Source organism: Hippocampus comes, unplaced genomic scaffold, assembly GCF_001891065.2.
Source record: "Hippocampus comes isolate QL1 unplaced genomic scaffold, H_comes_QL1_v1.1 scaffold100, whole genome shotgun sequence".
Classification (NCBI taxonomy): Eukaryota; Metazoa; Chordata; class Actinopteri; order Syngnathiformes; family Syngnathidae; genus Hippocampus; species Hippocampus comes.
The window spans coordinates 1,032,580-1,056,258 of NW_017805282.1; the positions used below are offsets into that span (position 1 = coordinate 1,032,580).

Here is a 23,679-nt window from a genome sequence, read left to right on the forward strand (position 1 = left end):
CTAATGGTGTGAATGAATTGCACCTTTTTTTTCCAGCCAAAATGACCTTGCAATGAAGGTGGAATTTCATGGCTTTTACCACACATAGATAGAATGACAACACACACTACAAGAGCCTCATGAGGTAAATGAATTGTAACCTTTTTTGGGAGTGTGGACCATCGGCCACTGGTTTTGCAGCTATCCAATATTTCAATTGCCTAAACTGCATTGCAACGTGGGAGATGTTGTTCCTTGACAATAGCATCATATTTTTTTGCAAAACTATGTATGTAAATTTCTCAAATTGCAGTGTTGTAGTTTTTGTGTTGCAGCGATTTGGTTTAGACGCTCGAGGTTCAATTGTCTGATGCGCGGCGGGGGAGTCATTTTTTTCAAAGCCTGTTCTGTCCAGTCGCTTTCGGCCGGGTGGCTCAGTATGCGGCGGGCCGAAAAGTGTCGAGTGGATGAGTAAGCGGCGTCAACAGTAACTACAAGCTGAAGGTTAAACATTAAAAACGCTCTCTCTCTGTGATGAATCATCTGAAAAGGCCAAGAGAGAGTGAGCGTTTCCCACCACTTTCTGACAAAAACATTACACCGAGTACATAAGGTCCAGTGGGCGGTCAGCTGTGCCCTCGCCCCGTGGCCTTGTGGGAAATGGAGACATCCATCATGTGTGGGGAGTACGTGTCATGGGGGGGAGGGCAAAAGGGAGTCAGTGAGAGGAGTCAAGGTTTCCCCCCCCCTTGGAGTTGATGGAGAAAGGCATGACAGCAGGTTTCAGGGAGATAAAGTGCATGTTAAAGTGCGCACGGGGAGCGCAGTGGAGCCTGCTGGGTGCTACACTTTAATTGGCGCTGAAAGCGGGAGAGGCAGAAATTAGCTCACTCAAGGGATGGATGGAGGGAGGGGGGGCCAAAAAAGTAGTCAGATTAGAAAAAATGGTGGAGAGTGGAGAGCAACAGGAGGAGGAAAAACAACAGGCTGCTATAATTGTGTTACTCTAGCGCAATGGAGAAATAATGACAATTGCAAATGGGAACTTAATTACATGCGTGATGGCCTCAGTGGAGAAGGTGATATCATCCAGGAAGTGGACGGCGTGGACAGGAAGCAGCCTGTCCAGGTACTTGGCGCAGGTGTCGTACGCGTGCAGGTAGTCCTGTTCGTTGAGAGGCGGGCTCTTGAGCAGCTGGGCGTCGCCCTTCCAGAACAAATTGCGCAGCCAGGTGGCGTGGATCGCACTGGCGGACAATGTCGCCCCCTGGCCATTGCCGCCAGGCCTCGGCAGCAGATGGGCCAGTTTAGAGATGGACAACACGTTCTGACTGGTCAGGACCGGTTCGAGAGCGGCCAGCGGGTCCCGGGATTCGTCCGTGAGGTGGCGGTAGTTTAAGCCTGCCACCAAATGAAAGAAATTAATTTGCCGTGTTATTGGTTTGCACATTCAAAAGGAAAGGTTAGTTAAAAATAAATACATTGTATAAAATGAGTGTGGGGACTCTTGACCATTACCAGAATTCAGGTTAAAAATGATGCCTTCCCCATACCAAGTCTTTCAGAGCCTTTTTAAAACTGTTTTCTAAAATCTTGTTCTTGCGCTGCTCGCTCTTTTAGTAATTTTAGTAAGCGTCTTATTTCTATCCTCATCTTTTAAATATCTTGAACTCTTTGTAACAGTTTTTAATGCTATACACTTTACGATGGATACTTGCATCTGCACAATGTAAAAAAATTTTCGTTTTTTTCATTTGGAGCCTTGTGCAATGCTCCCGGGGGTTAGCTTTTATGATTTTTTAATATTCAAATTACAGTCATACAATATTTATATTTTCCATCTTGATGTATAGTCCCAACACAAAATATGCACGTGACTGCTGTTGTTGCTTTGCGTCATGCGTGCTGTAAAGCAGACAGACAAACGCATTAGTATGGCAGCCTGTCTGAGCTTGAAATATTCAACAGTGGCCCGCCTATGGGTGGCAGATGCACATATGCGCACGCGCGCACACGCATGCACACATCAAACCGTGACTACCACGCACACGCGTGCACCCACACGCACACGCACGCGCGCAATTCCAGACAGACACAGGCAGACACTTGAGCTCCAAAGAAGAGTGGAGGCTGCACTCATACGAATGCTCACTCCCCCGCCCACTCACACACTCAAATGGCCGTCTGTATCGTGTTGTGAGCAAAATCGCATACACAAATAGGGTACAACGTGTGCTTTAGTGTCATTCCCAACAGTATATATTTTACATTCACATGTATTTACATGTGTCTGCCCGTCCGCGGGGTGCCGTCAGACCACAATTAAAACACATTAGATTGGCCGTATATGCATTTTTAATGATGCTGGCAGGTGGGGCAGTTTGATGGTTGCGGGTGACAAATTCTGCCAAGCAACAAGCGGCCAATCATGTGGGACATTACCGGAAAAAGAATTTTGTTCGGTTGCTTGACAATAATAAATCAATTACATATGCTTTATATGTGTCTGGGTAATTTCTAACGTAAATTAAACCTTTGCAATTAGAATATAATAAGGAAAAAAATGTCATTAAAAAAATAGATATTTGACAATTGAAAAAAATATATTGAGCTAAACTGCCCGAGCGTCGTGTTAAAATTTAAACAAAAATGTAAAAGTGGAAACTAATGAGCAGTGAATGTGTAAACAAACAAGAAAATGAAGAAAAAAATTGAAAATATATATTTTTTTAAATAATTCGAGAACATTCAAACAAACACATTTAAAACTAACAACAAAATAAAATCACAAGTTCCTCATGGAAAGTAACAACCAAGACAAGGCCAGCTTCTCTGTGACACATTTATGAGGCAAAAAAACAATAACAACCTGGCAATGGCGTTGCGCGTGAGACGGCAGCATGTGTGGAAAGCTGCAGCGTCATCACACAGCAGACGGCGCAAGTGAGGCGTGAAAACCCCGCTGACCTTTCCGCAAAGTCCTCAGAGACCGGTCGCCGCATCGCCAGCCGTTCAATTGTAAACTTTGCTCACTCAAGCGGTAACAAAGTGAAACTTGCTCACAAACCACCTTGGCGAGGACACTGACCAGTGGTGAGTGGTCAGGGCAAGCAAAGCACTATAGAGCACCAGAAGCATTGACCAACATAAGCTCCCTAAATTTGAATATTTGCTCCATGAAATTGTATTCATCCACTTCCAAGAGTCTTTTCTAGTCATTTGGTAGTGTTTCTCTTGGTTGCACTATTTCTGTACATGTGTGATGATAACTTCTCAAATTGAATTGACAACTCACCGCTGGCCACAGCACGGAGCTTCTTGAGCAACTTGATGTGGCTGTCTGGCGTGATGGCGACGGCGGCCATGTATGGCCGGCAGCCGGCGGCGTCCAGCAGTGTGTAGTAGTAGAGCAGCCGGCTCAGGTCGCTGCCCTCCACGCTGGGCAGCACGTACTTGCTCATGTGGCCGTAAAAGCTCTGCGGGTCGCTCTTCAGCGTGGCCAACAGGCCCAGTGACTCGCTGCGGGATTCGATGTCCTTGGTGGACAGACTGCGAAAAAATTAGCAACATCACATATGTAGAATAACGTCACACATAAGCCTAACTGATCATTTTGCATTTTTATCAGAATAAGAATGCAAGACTTCCTTTGCCTTTTCCAAGCATGGCTTCTTGTGACTTTTTTGTGGGTCCTACCCATGAAAGTCATGCCTACCAAATTTCCGACTGCCAGTGAAACTAACTTTGGGGGCAGAATTTTCTCTCTGAATGTCCCTTGAAAAACACCAAGATGATCCACTATTGTCCGACTTCAAACAAAAATGACAGCCTTCCTTGTGTCTTTTTAGCATGGCTTCTTATCTAGAGACTTTTTTGTGGAACTACTCATGATATACATGTCGACCAAATTTGATGTCGTTGGGTGAAACTGGTTTTGAGGGCAAAATATTCTTTGAAGGAGCCCTGGAAAAGGCCCAAAATGACTTTAAAATGGCTGCTGCGAATCAAAATGGCAGACTTCCTGTGTCATTTTCAGGGATGTGTTCTTGAGACTTTTTGGTGGGCCTGTTCACGAATAATAGACGTGTCTATCAATTTTCATGTCACTCACTGAAACAAACTTTGGGAGCTGAATATGAGGACCGAATCTGGACACCCCTGCTTTAAAGGACACCTGGTTGCTCTAAAAACTGGAAAGACAAGATATATATATTTTTTTGTCTGGCTATGTATGTAGCCCGCGACCAAACGTCGCGGTCGGGGTCCGCTAGTGTAATCTATCTTGGCCACACTTTCTATTCGGTGAAATAGAGCAAAAGTCTCTTCTGCAATGCACCAGTGGCCTCCACCAGCTCCATTTTACAATATTAACAGCAGTCACGCATGCAGTCAATCAATAACATGCCCAAAGACACAAATACACGGACGGCTACACACATAATTGTCCAAAACACACACACGGCCCACCATTGGTTATAATTTATCATGAAACACAATCCATGAAGCATTTTCTTATATCCTGTCATGACAGGGCGAATATTTCTCACTGATCTACATGCACATGCTCAAACACATACACGCAAGCATACAAATGCATATGCACACCCGGCATACAGTTTTTAAAACACAATGGGCTGTAAGTACAAATACAGTAAATATAAAAAAAATGCAGTGATTTGCCCTTATTTAAGAAATGATGTCATTTGAAACAAATGAGTCCCAGTGTGTGCATATACTGTATGATCACCACATGACACTATAAACTGAGCATAAGTACCTCCACCAAGGCACTTCAATGTATTTCCTGAATGCCAATTAGCAGTATTATGAAAAAAAAAACCTGCACATTGAGCTCACAATGTAATTCAACCTTGCCTGTGTATGTTGGGGATGAGTTTGGTGCTTATCCCAATGAAGATTATCCTGCTTTGGCGAAGGTGCCATGCATCTTACACAATGGTGTCCAACTTGGTTGGTGTACCTAATGATGTGGCTGCCATGGGTGCATGTGTGTGTGTGAGAGGGTGACACGGAAGTGGAGTTTCAGTTCCGTTCCATCCCACCCCCAGAGAAAAAAAAATCCCTTTACAGACCATTGAAATAAAAATTTAATAAAAAAATCCTGTCTCATCCGGTCCCGGTGAAAACGACTCTCATCCCATCCCGCTCCCATTCAGAATAATTCCCACTCCCATTTTGGAGGTCAGCTACATAAAATAAAATAAGTTTGTCACCCCTACCCCTCTTCCGCATGGACTCTAAGTTTTTTTTTTCCTTCAGTGTTGGATATTCCTGTCCCAATCCCGTGATTAAACCTAAAGTTGACTCCCATCCCGTGGGATTCCCCTAAAAGAGTCAGCCTCAAGAGCGTGTACAGTCCATTAGAGGCAAGTTGGGTAAAGTTGTCTGAATGAGGCGAAATTGAGCAATTTGCACAAGATGAAAAGAAAAATGCACTGCATCACTGTATGTCTGTGAGAGTGTGCGTGTGTGTGTGCGCGTGCGTGTGCGTGCATGTGCATACCCGCTGTCTGTAAAAAGGAACTCCAGATGAGTCATGTGGACCTCCCACAGAGGAACACGGTAGCGTTTAGCCAGTGACAACGAGATGCCATACACGCCGTCGTCCAGGGTCCTAAGAACACGCAAACACAGAGGACGGGAAAATAATGACCAATCATTAGTGCTTCACACAAACACATACATCTCAAAGCAAATATTGACATAATACATGAGGACTTCTAAAGGCTGAAATTTTGAAAGGATGTTTTCGACAATGTTGCCCCAATTTGTGGGCATGTCAATGTTGCCAAGCAGACCGGTAAGCTTGCTATTGCCTTGAGTTGTTAATAAAAGCTTGCTTGGACTGTGAGATAGGTCTTGAAACTTCTTTTACACAATTGGGCAAAAAGTTTAGATTACTCATTATTTTCCTATCTATAAAAATGTATTTTTTTAATACTTCTGTAACAGATTAACCAGATTTACATTATTTCCATATGGGAAATACTGCTTTGGATTTCATTCTGTTCGTTTTAGGTCAGACTTTCAAAAACAGAAAAATAAATACATATATTTTTTTTGCATAGGACTCACTCAGCCAAGCCGAGGATGGTCTCCTTCTTGTAATCAGGGTCGGAGCTGAAGCGCTGCACGTCAACGCCACGGCCCAGACCCTGCAGCACTTGCGCCTGCGTGTAGTCGCTCAATCGCTCATTGTACGTCTGCAACTGCACAATCAATTTCTGCAGATCTTCGGGCCAGCCCGAGTAGGCCGACACGTGCTGGGTGACCAGTCGGATAAGCTCCTTTGGGTCAGCCTGCCGACAAGAGGAAGATGAGGGAGTCATGCGAACATGTCGGCACAGGCTGCTAATTATGCTGCTTTATTATCAAGCTAATTTTCTGGTGTGAATCACTATGGGTAAAAATGAACAAAAGTGAGACTGAAAATTGAACTTTTGTGTGTAAGGTACTGCTGTAGGATGGCGGTTTGAAGTCAAATTTGCAATCTTCCAAGGAAATGTAAAATCAAAACAATACCAAACAGGTTCTCCTGGTAAATTTGACAATCACATAGAGCGGACCTAATATTGAGACCTGTGGAACACCACAATTATTATTATTATTATTTTTTGCAATAACAGGCAGTTTTGACCAATACATTTATAGACCGAGTAACGAACCTTGTGGAACATCACCAGTTTTCTGCAGTAATGACGAGTCATTGTGACGTGAATTTGTGCTCAAGTCGGAAAGCACCATAGTCCATCACTAACCAACCCGAACGCAGTACAGCACATGTTTTTATAATACATGTGAAATATGACATGGAAATTCCCTACATTATAGCAGAAAACTTGTGGTGTTCCACAAGTCTCGATACTAGGTCCATTCTCGAACAGTGTCAAAATTGCTTTGTGCTCCAGTAAAAGAGCTAGATATAACAAATACAAGAAGTACTTAGTTTGGTCATGCAGCACAACAAGGTAAGCTCAGTTGGCATCGTAACTTACCGTTTTTCATATAATTGTTAAATAGTTATGTCCGAGAAGTGTTTTAATACAACTGTTTACTATAATTATGACTTCAGTACTACTTGAAACTAGGTTAGTCCTGGTTATGCTGCTTCCAGAGGAATGTATTTCCTTTGTAAAGTGAAGAGACTATTTTCTTTATTTTCTTTATTTTTTTAACACAGCATTTAGTGCTATTTGTGTTTCTTCTTCTTTTTTTGTGGCCACAGAGCATAAAAGAATACTTTTGTCACGCTGTCATTTAAAGACAAAAGAAAATTAGGTGCATAATGGCAGTGGGGAATGTGTGCGTAACCGATTTGTGGACCAAGTGCCCCTTTGGCTTATCGTTACGGTGCAGGCATTGCACCCGACAAGTTGCCCGCTTTTCCGCTGCCTTTCACTGAAAAACTAATGAGGCTATTTTCATTCTTCTTTTGCCTCCAAAATGGCCTCCGGGAAAGCCGGGACAGCGACCGTACGAATGCATGTAAGCCTTGCTTCTTTAATTTCACTGCCAGGAACACAAAGTGTGGCGGCTGAAGGCAATTCAATAGGGGGGTGCCTTGCTCTCCTGCGCGCTTGGAAAAATACGGCCCAGATGTAGCGAGCCGCCTTAACGGCCAATGTGATTCAGGCCTGCGGCGGGAAATTGGACTGCGGGAACATCATGTCAGCTCCTCAGTTCTAATTCACACTAGTCAATGTTGAGATGGAAGCTCATGGGCCGGTTGGATGAGGTGGGCCACTGCTTCATGGTATTTGCAAAAGATAATTATACCATGTGTGCGTGTGTGTGTGTGTGTGTGTGTGTGTGTGTGTGTATGTGTGTGTGTGTGTGTGTGTGTGTCGTAACCTTAAGTCCTTAGCTGCTTTGCTCCCTGGCAGATTTGCCAATCAAAAGTTCGGACAGGACAGATGATTGAGAAAGTGGTGTAAGAGTCTGTTAGGCCATGTTTCACCACATTTTTTTTACTTTGTGGATTAATTCTCTATCCAGATACAATTCTGGCCGCGGCCCCAGGTGCGCGGAGGCCCTTGGCTTTTCCGGTGAACCCAACAGCTGTCGTCCCATTATAGCAAAGAGTGAGCCGCCTGGCAAACACAAACATACGACTGCCGACTCGTATTCCAACATACGATACCCTCCGGCGTTCAACGAGTTTAAAACCAGTGGCAAGCACATGCGCGGCTCTTTTGTAAAAGAAGGACGGCACGGTTGCACTCTCCGGGGAACAAGTGAGCGAGTAATGACTTTAATGACTTGTAGTTATGTCATAGATAGCAGTCAGTGCACTCATTAGCGCTAATAGTGTAAACAGTGACTAAGCATAAATAGGGAGCAAGCGGCGACTTTGAGAATCCCTTCACCCCGACCCCCAAACCAAAGAAATAAATGTAAAAAATACTGTAACCGCCGGGTGATCAAATGAATCCGACAGATTGAAATTGCACCACGGTGCAAAACTGGCCCACTTGAAATCCTCGTTCAGGGAGATGCAATTTTGTAAAACCTTGGCAGTCGTCGGGCTTGTAGTGAGTTTCCATAATGGCGACTTAACAAGGCAGCAGCTCCAACAATGGAGATTCAGCCCAGTGGTGCAGCAGTCGCCAAGTCAATGCCAAATGTAAACAAAGGGCTCGTCTCAATCAATCCGCTAGCTATTCGGCTAATGTGTTAATCTTTACCCAGGATGGAATCTTGAACGACTTTCTATTCAGTAGAGAAAATTGGTTTTATATTTAATAACATGAGGGTTAGCGCAGTGGTTAGCGGTTTACAAATCTGCTTCACACAAGCTTCTGGGTTTGAGTCTCGGTTGAATCGGGTGAGAGGTCATGATCGTGGTGGAAACCTTTGTGAAGTGATTTATCTTGATCACAGCCTGGCCTTTGAACAGGGGTGTGCAGACTTTTTATATCCACTATATACCTGTATATATGTGTGTGTGTATACATACATATATGTGTATATATATATATATATATATATATATATGTGTGTGTGTGTGTGTGTGTGTGTGTATGAGCTAAAGTTAGAAAACAACGAATCGAACATTAATCCTCACCCTTGAGAAGTTTGGTGAGATTTATATTTACATTTAACACTGCTAAATGAATAGAAGGAGAAGTGAGGCGGACATAAACAACCTCAAGGGCTCAAGTCAGCCGATCCAGGTGATTTATTTGTGTGTCGCCATTCCCACAGATGCATTCCATTAGTCCTCCTGATCAATAGTCAACAGGCAGAAAGATAAAATGCCCAGGTGGAGAAAGTTCTCTTTTCGCGGCGCAATTGATCAGGTCGGGTTAGGCGTCGCTAAAGCCACGTCACGTTGTGCCACAGGTGGTGGAATCGTCACATCAGTGGTCATTTTGAAAAGTGAACAGTGAGAGATAAAGACACGTGGGCTTATTCTGCCTTCGGGCTGCCATTGGAAATGCACAGCCACTCTTGTGTGTGTGCGCGACGATCGGATGGCAAGGGAGCGCCAGAAGGCTTTGCAAGTTAAAAGCGCGTGAGAAAATCTGGGTATAAGTGACAGAAAATAAATACATTGATTAATTAATAAATAACCAGTCGGCAGGCGGAACAAGATGAAAATTGACAAGTGACAAGAAAATGAAGGCGGGATGATGCGGTAACTTTCAAGTGCCAGTGGACGTTTTCTACAGTGGAACTACTGGACAATTCATTAGGTACGCCGACTCACTACTGAGAACCAACACAAGTGAAAAGTTGGTCCTTGACAAAGCTAATTGTGCTCACTTGTTTGGTGAAATTCATTTTGAAAGCGTGACGATATCATATTTTATTCACATTTATATCAATGTTTTATATATGTTTTGCATAATAGTGGATTATTTCAGCTGCATCACACAGAACGGTTTCTAATTTTTCAGTTGTCTTAAATGTGAGGGCAAAATTTCTCAATATTTTGAACAGCTCTCAATACGATGAAGTGCAACAATACAATTTGAAGGAATTCTACAAAATGTATTGATTAGAAAAATAAGTGAATCATACACCTATTTTTGAATTACATGAAGCAATAACAACATTAACAATGTTAGTAATTATAATAAAAGAAAAATATGGATTGTTACATCAATGTGATGTTTCTCAACATTTTGCATGAGTATTATTTTCTTTTCAATTAATTTTCATTTCATTTAAATGTACTTTCATTTTTAACTTATAAAACAAATTATTTCACATATTTTTTCTCTAAGCTAATTTGGACCATTTAAATGGCGTGATTGTGTGGCGGCGTTCTCAAGGGAGCAACATTCCGCACTGAGAAGTGGTCCAAATATTTTGTCCCTCTCACCAGCTTACATCAACTCATAAAATCAGCTCAGCTGAATTCTGCTCACTCGCTCGCTCTCTCTCTCTCTCTCTGCCTCAGGTTCAATATCTCCCCATGTCTAGTGTAGCGTGAAAACATGCTGTTGATTTTTAAAGGCTGAAAAACAAAAAAAACAAATCAAACACCTTGAGTCGGCCCCTCAGAGAATTCCGCCACTATTTGCAACTAAATGACTTCTGCGCCTTGAGTGTTGCGGGTCTGATTGGGGCGGCTATGAAATTATGCGATAGAGACGAAACAATTCAACGAGAGAGTTAACGTGCACTTGATGCAGATTGGGACACACACAAACACAAACAAAACACAGAAATAGAAAAATGGATCTCGTACATACTATCTAGCTACCTAGCTAAATAGCTAAATCGGTTCCCCCTTTTCTTTCCTTCTGCTGTTATTTCCTTCACTCATTGAAATATGTGGTGACATCATCAAGCCTACGACGAGTTACCAGACCTGGTAGAGCGTGTGCTTCTTGTCCTTGAAGCAAGGTTGCAGGCGGCTGTAGATGTGTAGCGAATAATAGTAAGCGGCCAGCTGGAGGGACAAGGCCGAGTGGCACTGCTGCTCAAAGCACCGGTTGGCATCCAGGACCTGCACAGAAAACAGCAGATGACAAGTTAGATATTTGAAAGATGTTTTCACAAGATAGGAAAAAAAAAAAAAAAATTGAAATTTACAGTTGCATGCTTGAGCGTAGTACCGCGTTTGGACACTAAATGCTGTCATTCCCACGTCACAGAGAGAATTAAAAATGCCTGTGTGTGTTTGTATGTGTTGCTGCCCCATGTGTGTTACGGGGCAGTTGTTTTGACTTTCCTTTGAGAAAGGGGCTCGGGTGAAAAGCTTGGAATTTTAAGAATAATAAGAATCAGAAAACCTTTATTTGTCTCACAATGGAGAAATTCCCAATTTACAGCATCAAAGTTATGAAAGGAAGAAAGTAGAAGAACAAAAAGTATAGGAGCTGCTATAAAGGCAGCCACTCTCGCGGCGCTAACTTGAAGTCATAATAACATAATAACACAACACATAAGACACAGACAATCATTCAATCTTTGACAGTCTTTAATTGCTTCTTGTGAGACAAATAAGCAACTTGACGCACGCATACTGTGCCGCTTTTTGGATAACTGTAGAAGCCAGACGCTCTCTTGTTTTTGTTTCCTTGGTGTGATATGATTGTCTCCCAGTTGTTGACAGCAAAAGAATGAGAATAGTCGCTAAGCATTACTTTAAAATGTGTTTTTTTTGTAAAATGGAATGTGTAGAAACTATGAAGAAAAAAATTATATCGCCTCTCTGCATTGCAGATTTTCACCTAGTGGGGATGGATCTGGAACATAACCCCCTCAAAATTATTCTTTTTAGCATCAGAAGGCCTTTCTCAGACTTGTTTTTGTTGTTTTGTAGTTTGGGGTGTCAGAAAGGCAAAATATATCTTGGGTCAAAGCCAACATTCTGCTTGGCATTCACACGCAAAAAATGTTTTCCCTGCTTTTTGGTCAGAAATGGGCATTTTTGGGAAACACAACCCATGTGTTACTGCTGATTACTAAATAACGGAAAAAGCTGGAAACTCATTTTGTGATTTTTCCGGTCTCGCCTTTCTTTTCGCGGGTTATTGTCACGGAGCAACAAACTGTGGCCCCTCGAAAGGTCCGTCAAAATGCTGAAAAATGGCTGGTAATATGGGTAAACCCATCCATTCATCCATCCATTTTCTGATCCGCTTTATCCTCACAAGGGTCGCGGGGCGCGCTGAAGCCTATCCCAGCTGTCTTCGGGCAGTAGTAAGGGGACACCCTGAACCGGTTGCCAGCCAATCGCAGGGCATACAGAGACGAACAACCATCCGTGCTCACACTTTACACCTCGGGGACAATTTTGAGTGTTCAATCAGCGTACCATGCATGTTTTTGGAATGTGGGAGGAAACTGGAGTACCCGGAGAAAACCCACACAGGCACGGGGAGAACATACAAACTCCACACACAGGCTGGAATCAAACCCCTGCACTGTGAGGTCGACGCGCTAACCACTCGATCACCGGGCCGCCCATTGGTAAGTCTGTTTTGAAAATATTTGGCAGTCACACGACTCTATTGAACTTTCAAGCGAAATCCACGATCAGTGGCGAAAGACACTCGGTCCATCATGTCATGATCCTATCAAGGGTCTCACGACAAGCGGCGGCTGACAGATGACCAATGTGAGGGAATTTCTCACAGCTGTGCTTTTTTTCCCCCACCACCACAGAGTTTAAAAAAAAAGGAAAAAAAATGAATAGGGTTTCATCAATACGGACAGAAGGTGTAAGAAATTGTGCCCAGCGCTTCTACTGGAATTGAGCTGTCGGTGCCGGACTTGGCGTCCACCTACCTGGGGCAGCGCCAGCAAGTAGGACAGCGCCAGCGTGGTGTCCCTGGGAAAAGCGTCGTTGGCCAGCTGCAGCAACACTGCGGACAAGGATGAAGAGTTGGATTAACAACCGACGGGAGTCTTTTGCTGTGTTGTCTGAATACAAATGACAGTGAGTGAGTACGGGAAACAAGTCGGGCAGCATCATTAAAAATCTCCCCCTTGACTTTGGCTACTCTTCGTCTATCTTTTTCATGCTTTTGTATGCTTCTGGCATGGAAGAGGACTCACTTATTCAAAGATTAAAAAGGACGCGGCCATTCCTAGTAAGAGCACTCCACCTAACTTTCATCTAAAGTGCACTTTTAAAGTTTCGCCCGAATGCCAAATTAGCCTATGCCCATTTGTGGAAAGCGAATGATTAAAACGTTGTGAATCCACTGCAGCGGTTCTATGTGGCGTGTTGCAGAAGTGGGCGTAATTCATATTGGTGTGTGATCACATCAACTCACTCGGTCAATGTGCATTATGAGGTCACTATTAAAGCAAAACAACAGCAACAAAATTTCATTAAGAATGATAATCAAAATTTTTTGGGGGGGAGGTGAGCAGACAATGGAAATTCATGTAGTCATCATGTGCTGTCATGAATGCACAAGAATGCAATTTCACTTTGGAATGACACAATGAAAAAAAAAAAGAGCGTGAGAAGGTCTCCTTAAGCAATTCCATCACGGTGTGGAATTAGTTTGAAACGCCTTTGTGCATTGCATTGGGGCGGGGGGCAAAAAAAAAAAAAGTCATTTGCAGCATATGCAAAATGATTGGGCCACTCTTGATGAATTTCAGAATGCACATACCGTTTGGATGTATAATTGCAATGACTGTCGATAGTTGTGTGGGCGGCAAGTGAAATGAATCATTAACCTAACCGGCGTTGCTCGTCAGACGGGAGGTGACAAAATAAAATAAAGTGACGGGGGAATAAAATGTGGAAAACTATCCGTTTTAATTAGGAAGAGAGGTTGAATTCCCTGTTCGAGGCGGAGGAGGCAGAAGGCGGGACTTTTTTAGAGAATTGTGATTTTCAACACTGTTGTTTAATATTCATGTCAAAACAGACGACGTGGGGACAGATCAATAATATCAATCTGTGGAGAAAAAAAAAATGGGCATACGAGGTTTCAGCCTGACAGCAGCAAAACGGGTCAATGGAACAGAAGCCAGAAGAGAGTAAAAGGGGTTTGGGGGGGGCGGGGGGGGGAACAAGGGCAGCACAGAGGTTAGCATCAAGCCGACGGGTGGAGCGATACGCCACTGTGACAAAACGACGAGTCTTCTTTTCTCCTTCCTCCTCGTCATCGGCTTCGGCGCGCCGAGCCCGCGGCTTCCAATGAGCTACACCTCCCAATGAGCTGATTATACACGCCTCTCTCAAGCGAGCGATACCATCGGGACAGGAATTACCAGAGGGATCAACACACACCCATGCAATAGATAACCCTGACTTGAAAGCCTACGCTATTTCAGCTCAGGAAAAAAAAAAGAAACTCAACACAGGCGGACTGTGTTCAAAAGTCACCGAGGTACACGTACCTTTGCGGTTACATCAAGAAAATTGGTGAGTGAATCAAAGGTGATCTTAATTTCACACGTAAAGGACAAAAACATGCAATCATGTGGTCAACAAAAGAAGTTCAGTTTGTTTGGGAGCAGGGCACAAAGGCATGGTTGACAGTGACGTATTTTCTCAGCCTGATCAATTTGACGAGTAAGAAAGCAGTGTCAAGTGTAATAGTTGATTAACCCGCCCAAAACTGCCGTTTACGTGTCAAATTGAAATGAGAAGTCGCATTTTGATCGAAGGACAGGCCTTGCCACATTTCCACGGTGGGGGAAAAATGAACGGATGAAATGCAACATTTCGAAATGTGAACGTTAAAGGCAGCGCGGCGGATGCGCAATCAGATCACACACAGGCGCGCACACTTTTTCACTCGCTCAACAAGGTCAGAGCCAAATTGTACACATGGTGAGCGAACGGCTGATGTATTAGGATTTCATCGGCGCAGGCGGCTGTAAAAAAGCCTCGTCAACACACATGCACTGTGTGTGCAAACGTGTTCACGAGTGCGTGTGTGTGTGTGTGTGTGTGTGGGGGGGGGTGTCACTCTCCAAATATGGTACCTCCATCTTATCATCTGTTGGAGAATATGGATCAGTGCGTTTATTGTCTTGAAGGCCATCTCTTCAACTGTGTTTTGGACGAAAGCCATTCGTGCGGGCCAACCGGGACTACTTTGATGGCGTGTCACCATTCCGCCGTGAGCAGACAGTTGATGCAAAATCGACTTTTGCATTGTTTTGGGATTGTGGGGGAATTTGTTACCTTCTGTTGCAGGAAACAAAGTGGTCCCTTCTGTTTTGGCCTCGGCCAGTTTGCCGGTCCTGAGCAACACCTCGGCAAAGTTCTCGGGGGGTACGTCCTTGTAGGACGAATACACGTCTTGACTCTAAGAAAAACCCCCAAGATGAAAGACTGGTCAACAACAGCAAGAGTATTCCTACAAAAAAACATCTTCTGACAGTTTGTACAAAACTATTGGGACAGATTCCAAATTCAATCTAAAAACGTTCGGAAATGGAAACCTGTTTTGAAAATTTAGTCCAAATACTTGAGCTGCTCAAGTGTCACTATTGGTCCACAAGTCCACAAGTACACACTAAATATTCATGGACCTGAAGCTGGATATCAAGGATATGGAATAAATGCTCAAACGGCTTCCTGCAGACGGTGATTAAAGTGACACGAGTGGAGATCTATTGGCTTTGTCGGTTTCACCTCAGGTCAACTATTTTGAGCAAATCCACAGGGTTTTGTGTTTCCCGGTTGAAAAATAAAAATGAAAAAAAAATGCTCAGGGTGATTCCTTTTTCCCCAGCATCAAAGGTCATTCCACTATTTTACTTCAATGTTTCTATTTCTGTGTAACTTCTTCTGTTGACAGTTATGGCTGTGTGCTATACGTGGCAGCGCCTTTGTTTTTGTTTTTTTATCCCACAACATGTCAAGTCGTTTTGGATAATACGCCGTTGCGCTTCTTCCCCCTCTAATGCCGACAACTCCCAAATTGCTTTTGGCATTAAAATGACTTAGCGAAATCAATATTAATTTATTCCCCGCCTCGTTTTTTTAAATTTTTTTATTTTGAGCTGTTTGAAGTCATCTGGAGGAGGAAGAAAATCTAATTAAACGCCTCAAGTCAAGAACCCACTCAGGCATATTTGCTGTAATTTAAGAATGTTGCTTGAGGCGAGGAGGGGTAATAATAAGCGCAACCAGAATGCAAAAAAAGAAGGGAAGACATGGTCGTAGACAACTGCAGTGTATCTCAGCAGGCATGATCTAATTGTTTATGACAGTGTATGTTTATGTACGGTGGTTGTTTAACACAAACACACACAAAACACACACACACAAAATGGAATGTAGCGACAATTATCACATACCGTATGTTCATACCCAAAGAGCATTATTTGCATTTTTATCTGATGATAGTTGCATAAAATCCAACTAAATGTTTACAAGAGTAGTCAAATAGGTTCCTTAAGTTGAAATTAAAATGTGAATGTCTTCATTTCTGCATTTAAAGATGCTCGGGGTTACGTTAGGCCGATACAGCTAGCTTTGGCTAACTACTGTTAATTGCATTTCTATCTAATGATTATTTGCTCTAAAAAAACATTTACATGCGGAGAGGCTAAATTTGGTTGTCCAAATTGGAATCAAAACATGAATGTCTTTATTTGGGGTATTTACAGCGAATATTTCAGAGAGGCTAAATTCTAAGGCTAAAGCTAACATTGATAACGAGTGTCAATCAGCCTTTTAAATTACGATTTTTATAAAACATCCTAAAAAATTGACACAAGAAGGGACTATGTAAGGTTGGTCCCTTTTCCACAATGCGTTCCGTTGAAATGAGAAGCGAAACGCAGGTCGCACCAAGTGCATCCACTCACCGGGTCGACATAGGGAAGGTCAATGAGCTCTTGATAGAAAGAGCAACATCCTTGACGTTCCAGTTTGGAATTCTCACTCGAGCGCTCCTCACTGGCCTCATCTTGACCCTGAGAAAACAAAATTGAAAATAAACTTTATTCCACGCCGTCACGTATTTTCAGGGGCCGAGACGCAAGTCAAGAAGAAATCAGGAGTACATAAATGACGGAAGTTTGACCTATTACCTGACATTGCTACTTAAAGGTTTAACGTCTAGTCGAGGGGTCTGCTTGAGCACAGACTTCCATGTGGATGACAGGCGCCGGCGTTGCGTCGTGCCTTTTTAGTTGACGGCGTCAAAAAAACAAACAAAAAAAAAAACACATTTCAGTGACAGTACATACGTGCAGTGGGCGCAGGTAGTTGAGCGACTGCTTCCACCAGCGGTGATCGCTCACTGCGTTCAGCACGGCCTTGGTGGTCAGACCTGTCGTGGCCAGGACCTCCATGGTCTTGGCCGTCGTCCTGTGGAGCAGCTCCCCTGCCGTCACCGCATGGGGACCCGCCGCCTGAAAGCAGACAAATATAGCGGGAGGATGGAGCCATAGATGTATAGCTAGGTAGGTAGGTTAGGTTGAGAGAAAGAGAGAGAGAGAGAGAGAGAGAGAGCAGAGACAGAGAGAGAGAGAGAGAGAGAGAGAGCAGAGACAGAGAGAGAGAGAGAGAGAGAGAGAGCAGAGACAGAGAGAGAGAGAGAGAGAGAGAGAAAGAGAGAGAGTGTGAGAGAGCTAAGACACAGAGAGGTAGAGAGGGAGAAAGAGCGAGAGAGGGGGGGAGAGAGAGAGAGAGAGAGAGAGAGAGAGAGAGAGAGAGACAAAGACATAGCTAGCTAGCTAGATGAGATTCACCACCGAATCTTCACCGCCATCTACAGGGATGTGTGGGCCATTACGGCAGTTTAAAAAACATGAATTCCAGACACAAGTTGGGGGAGACCCTCTTGCATGCTGACAATCTTTCTGTTGAAAAACACACATGACGAATATATACGTCGGTGGCCGTATACGGCAGAATTGCAGTTGACGACTATAAAAATCCAAGGCAGTGAATGAGTTAATAGTGCCTGGTTTCCCACCCCCAGCGGGGAAGGATTTCAAAAGTCATATTTTGGAGGGCGAGTGGCCTGGCCGCTGAATGTGTCATCAATACTTAAAACACTCACTCACTCAAGATGTTTGTTTTGGAGACTAAACACACTCGGAGGCCTCTGGAGATGTCTGGAGGGCGCGAGCGTCTTGAAAGGTGAGGAGCAAGGGACAACAAAATGACAGCAGATAGCTTCAAATGAGCAGCCATCCATCCTCAAAAGGCGACGCCATGTTAGGTCATTAAACATTAAACGCCAACTCAAAGCATCATAAAGTTGGCCCGGTTGACGGCCAGGTGAGAGAGTCAGCAAAAGAGAAAAAAAGAAAAAGCATGAATTATCCAAAAGAACCGAGAAACCTTAACACCGGATTTACGTCTCGGTAAAGATTCAGGAAGAACACAGGAAATCACAAAATGTAGGACGTTCGGAGCGGAAGACCAGACAAGCTAATCGATCAGAGACTTAGGGGGTCAAATGTATGAACCAAATCGATACAAATAAACACACCTTGGATGAGTTGCTCTCATCAGCTTCTCTCGCACCCTCTGCAATCTCAGGCTCCATTTGGTAGTTGACTGCCTGGTACAACACCTGCAGCACACAAAGAGCAGCACAAGATGGAGGACACCCCTTTAGTTTTATATTGAGAACACTATTGTTTGAGCATATTTTCACATTTGTTGTGGTACTGCAACAGCTTGCCATCAGAATTGATTTCATTGGTAATTTACAAACCCCGGCAAAAATGCACAAATAATCAACGAAATAAATACAATTCATGGAAAAAAATACAATATAAGTGGGGTACTGGGTGAAATAAATAATTAAATAAATAGATACATAAATAAAAAATCAGCTGGTGAGAAAAAAATCTGCATATGAGCATGGGTTTCACTTCACAAAGAAAATAAGAAATTAATTTCAAATATGAGTCTACAAATGCTGACCCAGGAACACGCATGAGTCCACTGTAACAAGATTAGATTGTTACTGGACTTTGGACCGGCTACTTTTAAGGTACAGCCGGTGGTGCACTGTTGGCAACAAGTGTAAAAGTGGCCGAAACTCCCGTATTTAATTTCACTCCACCTGAAAAACTGTCACAGTGTGCATGACTCCTTCTTGTGACTGGCAAAGAATTCCACTCCAAATTTTCTGAACACTTGGGCTTACTACAAACAAATGATTGTGTGTGCATGCGCGGGTTCTACCTGAGTCTGCAGGTCGCTGGAGGCGGCCAGCAGCACGTGGATGTTGTCGGGCGGACAGTGTGTGAGCGAAAAGGCCAGCAGCTGCTGTCTGGCTTCCAGGTCAGTGAAGCCTTCGCATTGGCCCAGCAGACTGCAAACATCCCAAGCCGGACTGTAACCTGAAACACACGTCCAAGTTTCTCACACTGTCTGCCGCATCCCTCGGAGCGATTTCCCTTGGAGCAGTTTTACTCAGTGCGATTATTTTTTTTTTTTCCCCAAGCGAGACCAGACAAAACATAATCACATTAAATCCCAGCCGGCTAATTGTGTAAAGCACACAGGGAATAATTACACACGTCAATATATTGTGTTCTCGTAATCGCGCTTCTGGGTGGCGCACACACAAAAGCAGTCGACCTTGAATCGGACCGTCTGAGGCGGGATGCGAGCAGGGTAATTGTTTAAAACGCTGGCACATGTCAATGGAAAGGTCACAAACAGACTCAATCCATCCAAAAATGAAGCTTCCAAAGAGGATATATAGCATCATGTCACATATAAAAAGCTCATCATCGCTTTAGGATTTTATTAACCATCCTTTCTTTTGTGTCTTCTTGCATGTGCTTAAAAAATGTATAGCCAAGCAACCAATGAAAAGAGGTCTTATCAAGCGGTACAGCCAACCATGAAAGCCACTAAAAGACGTCCACACAGTATAACACAAGTATAAAAAGATCAGATCGCTCATCTTCAACTGTCTGTTTATACACAACAACTTCAAATTTCAAGCTTCGAACTGGTCATTTTCAGTTGACGTTTATCTCACAGTCATTCTAAGTCTTCAGATGACTGCTATTTAAACATACAAGAAGCATCAATGCATAACGGCAAAAAAAAAATGTTGTTTGAAGCTGCCCTGGGCATTGACAGCATCAACCCACTAACAGGCTCAACAAAGTACAAAGTTTCCCCAAATAATCAAGCAAGGAATTTGACGCCTCTACAAACTTTAGAAATTGCTAATTTTCGAGCTGCTGTTAGCAGATCAACAAATCGTAACATCATGCAAGAATGTGTGTATGTGTGTGTATGTGTGTGTGTGTGTGTGTGTGTGTGTGTGTGTGTCTTGAGCTAGTAATTTAGTTAGCGCTGCGCTAACAACGTACCTGCAGCCATGAGATCCTGACAGTGGATGTAAGAAGCCTTGAAGTCCAGACACTGGAGGGCTTGTTCAGCGAGCAGGGTCAACACTTGGCCTTTGCGGGTGGCCTCGTCATCCCCTTGACACGCACGCACGCACGCACACGCACACACAAACACACACACACCACACGTAAATGCGGCTTGTAAAAAAATGATTTTGCTTCATCTCGATGAACACGCCAAACTCATAATCCTGCTCGTCACGTCTAACATCTGTCTCAATAAATCTCATTCCTCCTGCCGAAGGTCGGAGCGACGAGTTCGCATATTAATCGCCGTCCGCCCCAATAAATGAGGTGACTGCGGTGGCTCTTCATCTCTGCCGGGCACAAATTAAATATGGAGAAAGAAGGCATAAAGGAGGGAATCGGTGCTGCATGACACAGTGTTGGCGGGATTGCTTTTGGTGTCGAGCATTATTTCTTCTATCAGTGACAAAACATGATCAACTAAAAAAAAAAAAAAAAAAAAAAAAAAAATTTAAAGGATGATTAAGAGAGGATGGTAAGCTGTGTTTTTGTATAGGCTGCTCAGTACAATATGACTGAAGTAACAATTCAACTCGCATTACCACTCGAGTAGTACCAGTCAAACAATAGCTGTGTTTGTGTTACTGTTACAATGTCACAAATGTTTATTTGACTGTCTATGTTGAGGTGGTCCTTGGTTTACCACCAGGTTAATTCCTTTGGCAATGACATAACTAGAATTCAAACGTACTTTAAATCAGAATTTGCCACATTCTATCTATCTTATCTACCTTTCCGACTGGAAAAATAAGTAATGTTGACAACTCCACATTTATGTAAAGTATTGAGCTTCATGGAACACTGCTAACTATGTACTTTAATGCTAGCGAATTTTTACATTCATGTAGACTACCGTACACAATGTAAAAATCTGTGGATTTGGCATAGAGCCTAGTGGAACATCACCAGTAGCTATCCATGGGGTTCCACTATTTATAATGGAATTCTGTTTCTACAGTGGTGACAGGACCATGACGTCGGAACATGTAGTCCATCACTAGACCATGCAGAATAATGTAAGTTTTTAGGGCAAGTGACGCCGTTTCAAACATCATGGAAATTTTGCCGCATCGTGGGGGCTGCAAGGAGGCTATTTGGAGCATCACTACAAAGTATCCACGCAAGCCTGCACAAAGTCATTCAGGGCCAACTACAGGTGCGTGGGGGGGAGGGGGACATCAGCTGAACGCCCATTCCAAAATCCTGAATGCGAGACAAATGCTTCATGATCCTTTTTTTCCTCTTATCATTTTTGTGGTAGCCATGCCGATGAGGAATCAATATTAAACATTAAATTCGCAGTCTGAGAGCTGTGTATGCTTCAAAAGCAGCCCACGTCACATTTTATTTGAAAACGTGTTTATTCCACCTCTCATCTCTCGCTGTCTGTGGTGAGAGGGCGCCCGATGATTGGATGCAAAGAGAACAAAATGCCCCGAGGCCAGTCTTTGGGATATGAATGTAATTTTTTTTTGGGGGGTGGGGGGGAGTGGGAGTTAGGGAGGGGAGTTAAAATAAATCTAATTATTTTGTCTCCATTAAATCAAACATGAACTTTAAAAAAAACAAAAAACTTTTGGTATTGTGCCTTCTTTGTTTGCCTTCAGTTGTCAATCAATGGCAAGCCACAAAACAGATACTGAAGATGAAGATAGTGTCAAGTATTGCTCTTAACAACCAATGAGAGGATAGAAAATTGCCTCTGTCATCAAGGGCCAGCCATCTGGTGCTGTGAAGGCAAATTTGAAACCTGACTGCTTTAACAAACAGCTGCATTGCTTAGTGAAGTTACTGTACTAATGATCCTGCGCATGTCGCGCGTCGGTTAAGCCAAGCACGATGAGATGGGCCGGCGGGCGCGCGGAGTATGAAGCCAAAGTACCTGCCACTCGCAGAAGAGACGCCACACTGAGCAGAGTGGTGGACTGTTTGTAGGCTGTGGCGCAGTGGGTGACGCACTCGTTTACCAGAGACAGCCGGTCGGAGCGCAGACGCACTGCACGGCGGGACACAAAGGCAAAACCTCAGACAGGAAGGCATACACTCATTTCCAAAACACAAACGGGTGGAACATTTCCAAAGTACAATCGGTGCTAATACAAAGCATGACAATTGAAAATGAACAAATGAAAAAGATGTTACTTTTTTTTTTAATTAATAGAAAATGTTTTCAAAAATAACCAACACACTTAAATTGTGACAAAAATGTAAGACAACAAAAAAATGTAATGAGAATACCAACATCAATGAAAATATCAAAGTAAAAAATGTTTAAGAATAACATCAACATTAGCAAAATTCAATAATGAAGCTTTTTTTTTTCAGATTCAGATTCAGATTCAGAAAACTTTATTTATCCCCGTGGGGCAATTAGAGTTGTGCGAGAGCGGCTTATTGTAGAGACAGTAAGAGCAAGGAAAGACATAAGATAAGAGTAGCTTAGCACTTGAGGTCTTGAGGTAGTGGCTTCAGCATCGAAATAGTATTGCAAATTTTTTACATTTTAATACATTTCTTGAACTTTATTTTTTTTTTTATGTTTAGCTTCCATTTAACCTAAACACTTATTCGGCTAATACGTTTATTTAGCGTTGATTTTGAATTGTTCAAATACTTAATTTTGTTTAATTTGAGTGTTTTCAATGCTTTACTTTGATCAAATTTATATTTTCTAAATGTAGCATTGATGTGAATATTTTTACCCCATCCATTTAGTTCTCATTATAATATTTTTAATTTGAATATCTTTTAAATGTTTATTTAGCTTTAACGTTGAGATAAGGAACACTGTGAATTGAAAGGTTAGGTAGGTTCAATTTAAATAGTTTTAACACAATTTTTTTTTTTAACATTTATAGCTTGAACATAGAGGCAAGGAACAACAGAAAAAAAAAAAATTTAAGCGGTTATTCCACTTGTAAGTCGCCAGCAGCAACGGTAGAATGCTTTGGGCCTAGCACAAAAATGAATTCCGTAATTGTGTGGAAGGTGCCCCACACATCACCTGATGCTGAAAGAGCTCATCTATTATCAAATCCTTCCATTCAGCACCTCCGTGTGTGCTTTAGATGAGAATAAAATAAAATAAAAACGTGTGTCTGTGTGTTCCTCTTTTTAAACAGAAGACAGGCGGCACAATGGCACGGCCCTGAGCGATGGAAAAAGTCGTACAATAACCTTACACAAACAACCTTTTCTTTGGCTTTTCTTTCTCCTCCCGTGTCGCCTTTGTCCCGCTATTTGGCAATGGAACTCGACTCAGGTGGGAATAAAAAAAAAAAAAAAAAAAGAGGGTTGCTGAGAGGCGGGCATAAGACAGGAGAAAAGGGTTCCGAGGTGAGTGACGAGGTGAGGCATGGGGACAGGTATGTAATAATA

The 23,679-nt window shown here is 43.0% G+C and overlaps 1 protein-coding gene across 1 annotated transcript in view; it reads right to left on the minus strand.

Annotated features, from left to right (window-relative positions):
* The window catches only part of nbas (NBAS subunit of NRZ tethering complex), a 92,794-nt gene that overhangs the window by 24,879 nt on the left and 44,236 nt on the right, over window positions 1–23,679 (minus strand). The window contains exons 33-45 of the mRNA XM_019871523.1: window positions 22,184–22,297; window positions 20,236–20,349; window positions 19,088–19,245; window positions 18,384–18,467; window positions 17,131–17,295; window positions 16,747–16,854; window positions 15,113–15,236; window positions 12,745–12,821; window positions 10,820–10,957; window positions 6,076–6,299; window positions 5,504–5,614; window positions 3,275–3,528; window positions 1,034–1,380 (exon numbers count right to left, since the gene is read on the minus strand). Of these exons, the coding sequence (XP_019727082.1) occupies window positions 1,034–1,380; window positions 3,275–3,528; window positions 5,504–5,614; window positions 6,076–6,299; window positions 10,820–10,957; window positions 12,745–12,821; window positions 15,113–15,236; window positions 16,747–16,854; window positions 17,131–17,295; window positions 18,384–18,467; window positions 19,088–19,245; window positions 20,236–20,349; window positions 22,184–22,297 (2,018 nt within the window). The remainder of the gene's footprint in view (window positions 1–1,033; window positions 1,381–3,274; window positions 3,529–5,503; window positions 5,615–6,075; window positions 6,300–10,819; window positions 10,958–12,744; window positions 12,822–15,112; window positions 15,237–16,746; window positions 16,855–17,130; window positions 17,296–18,383; window positions 18,468–19,087; window positions 19,246–20,235; window positions 20,350–22,183; window positions 22,298–23,679) is intronic.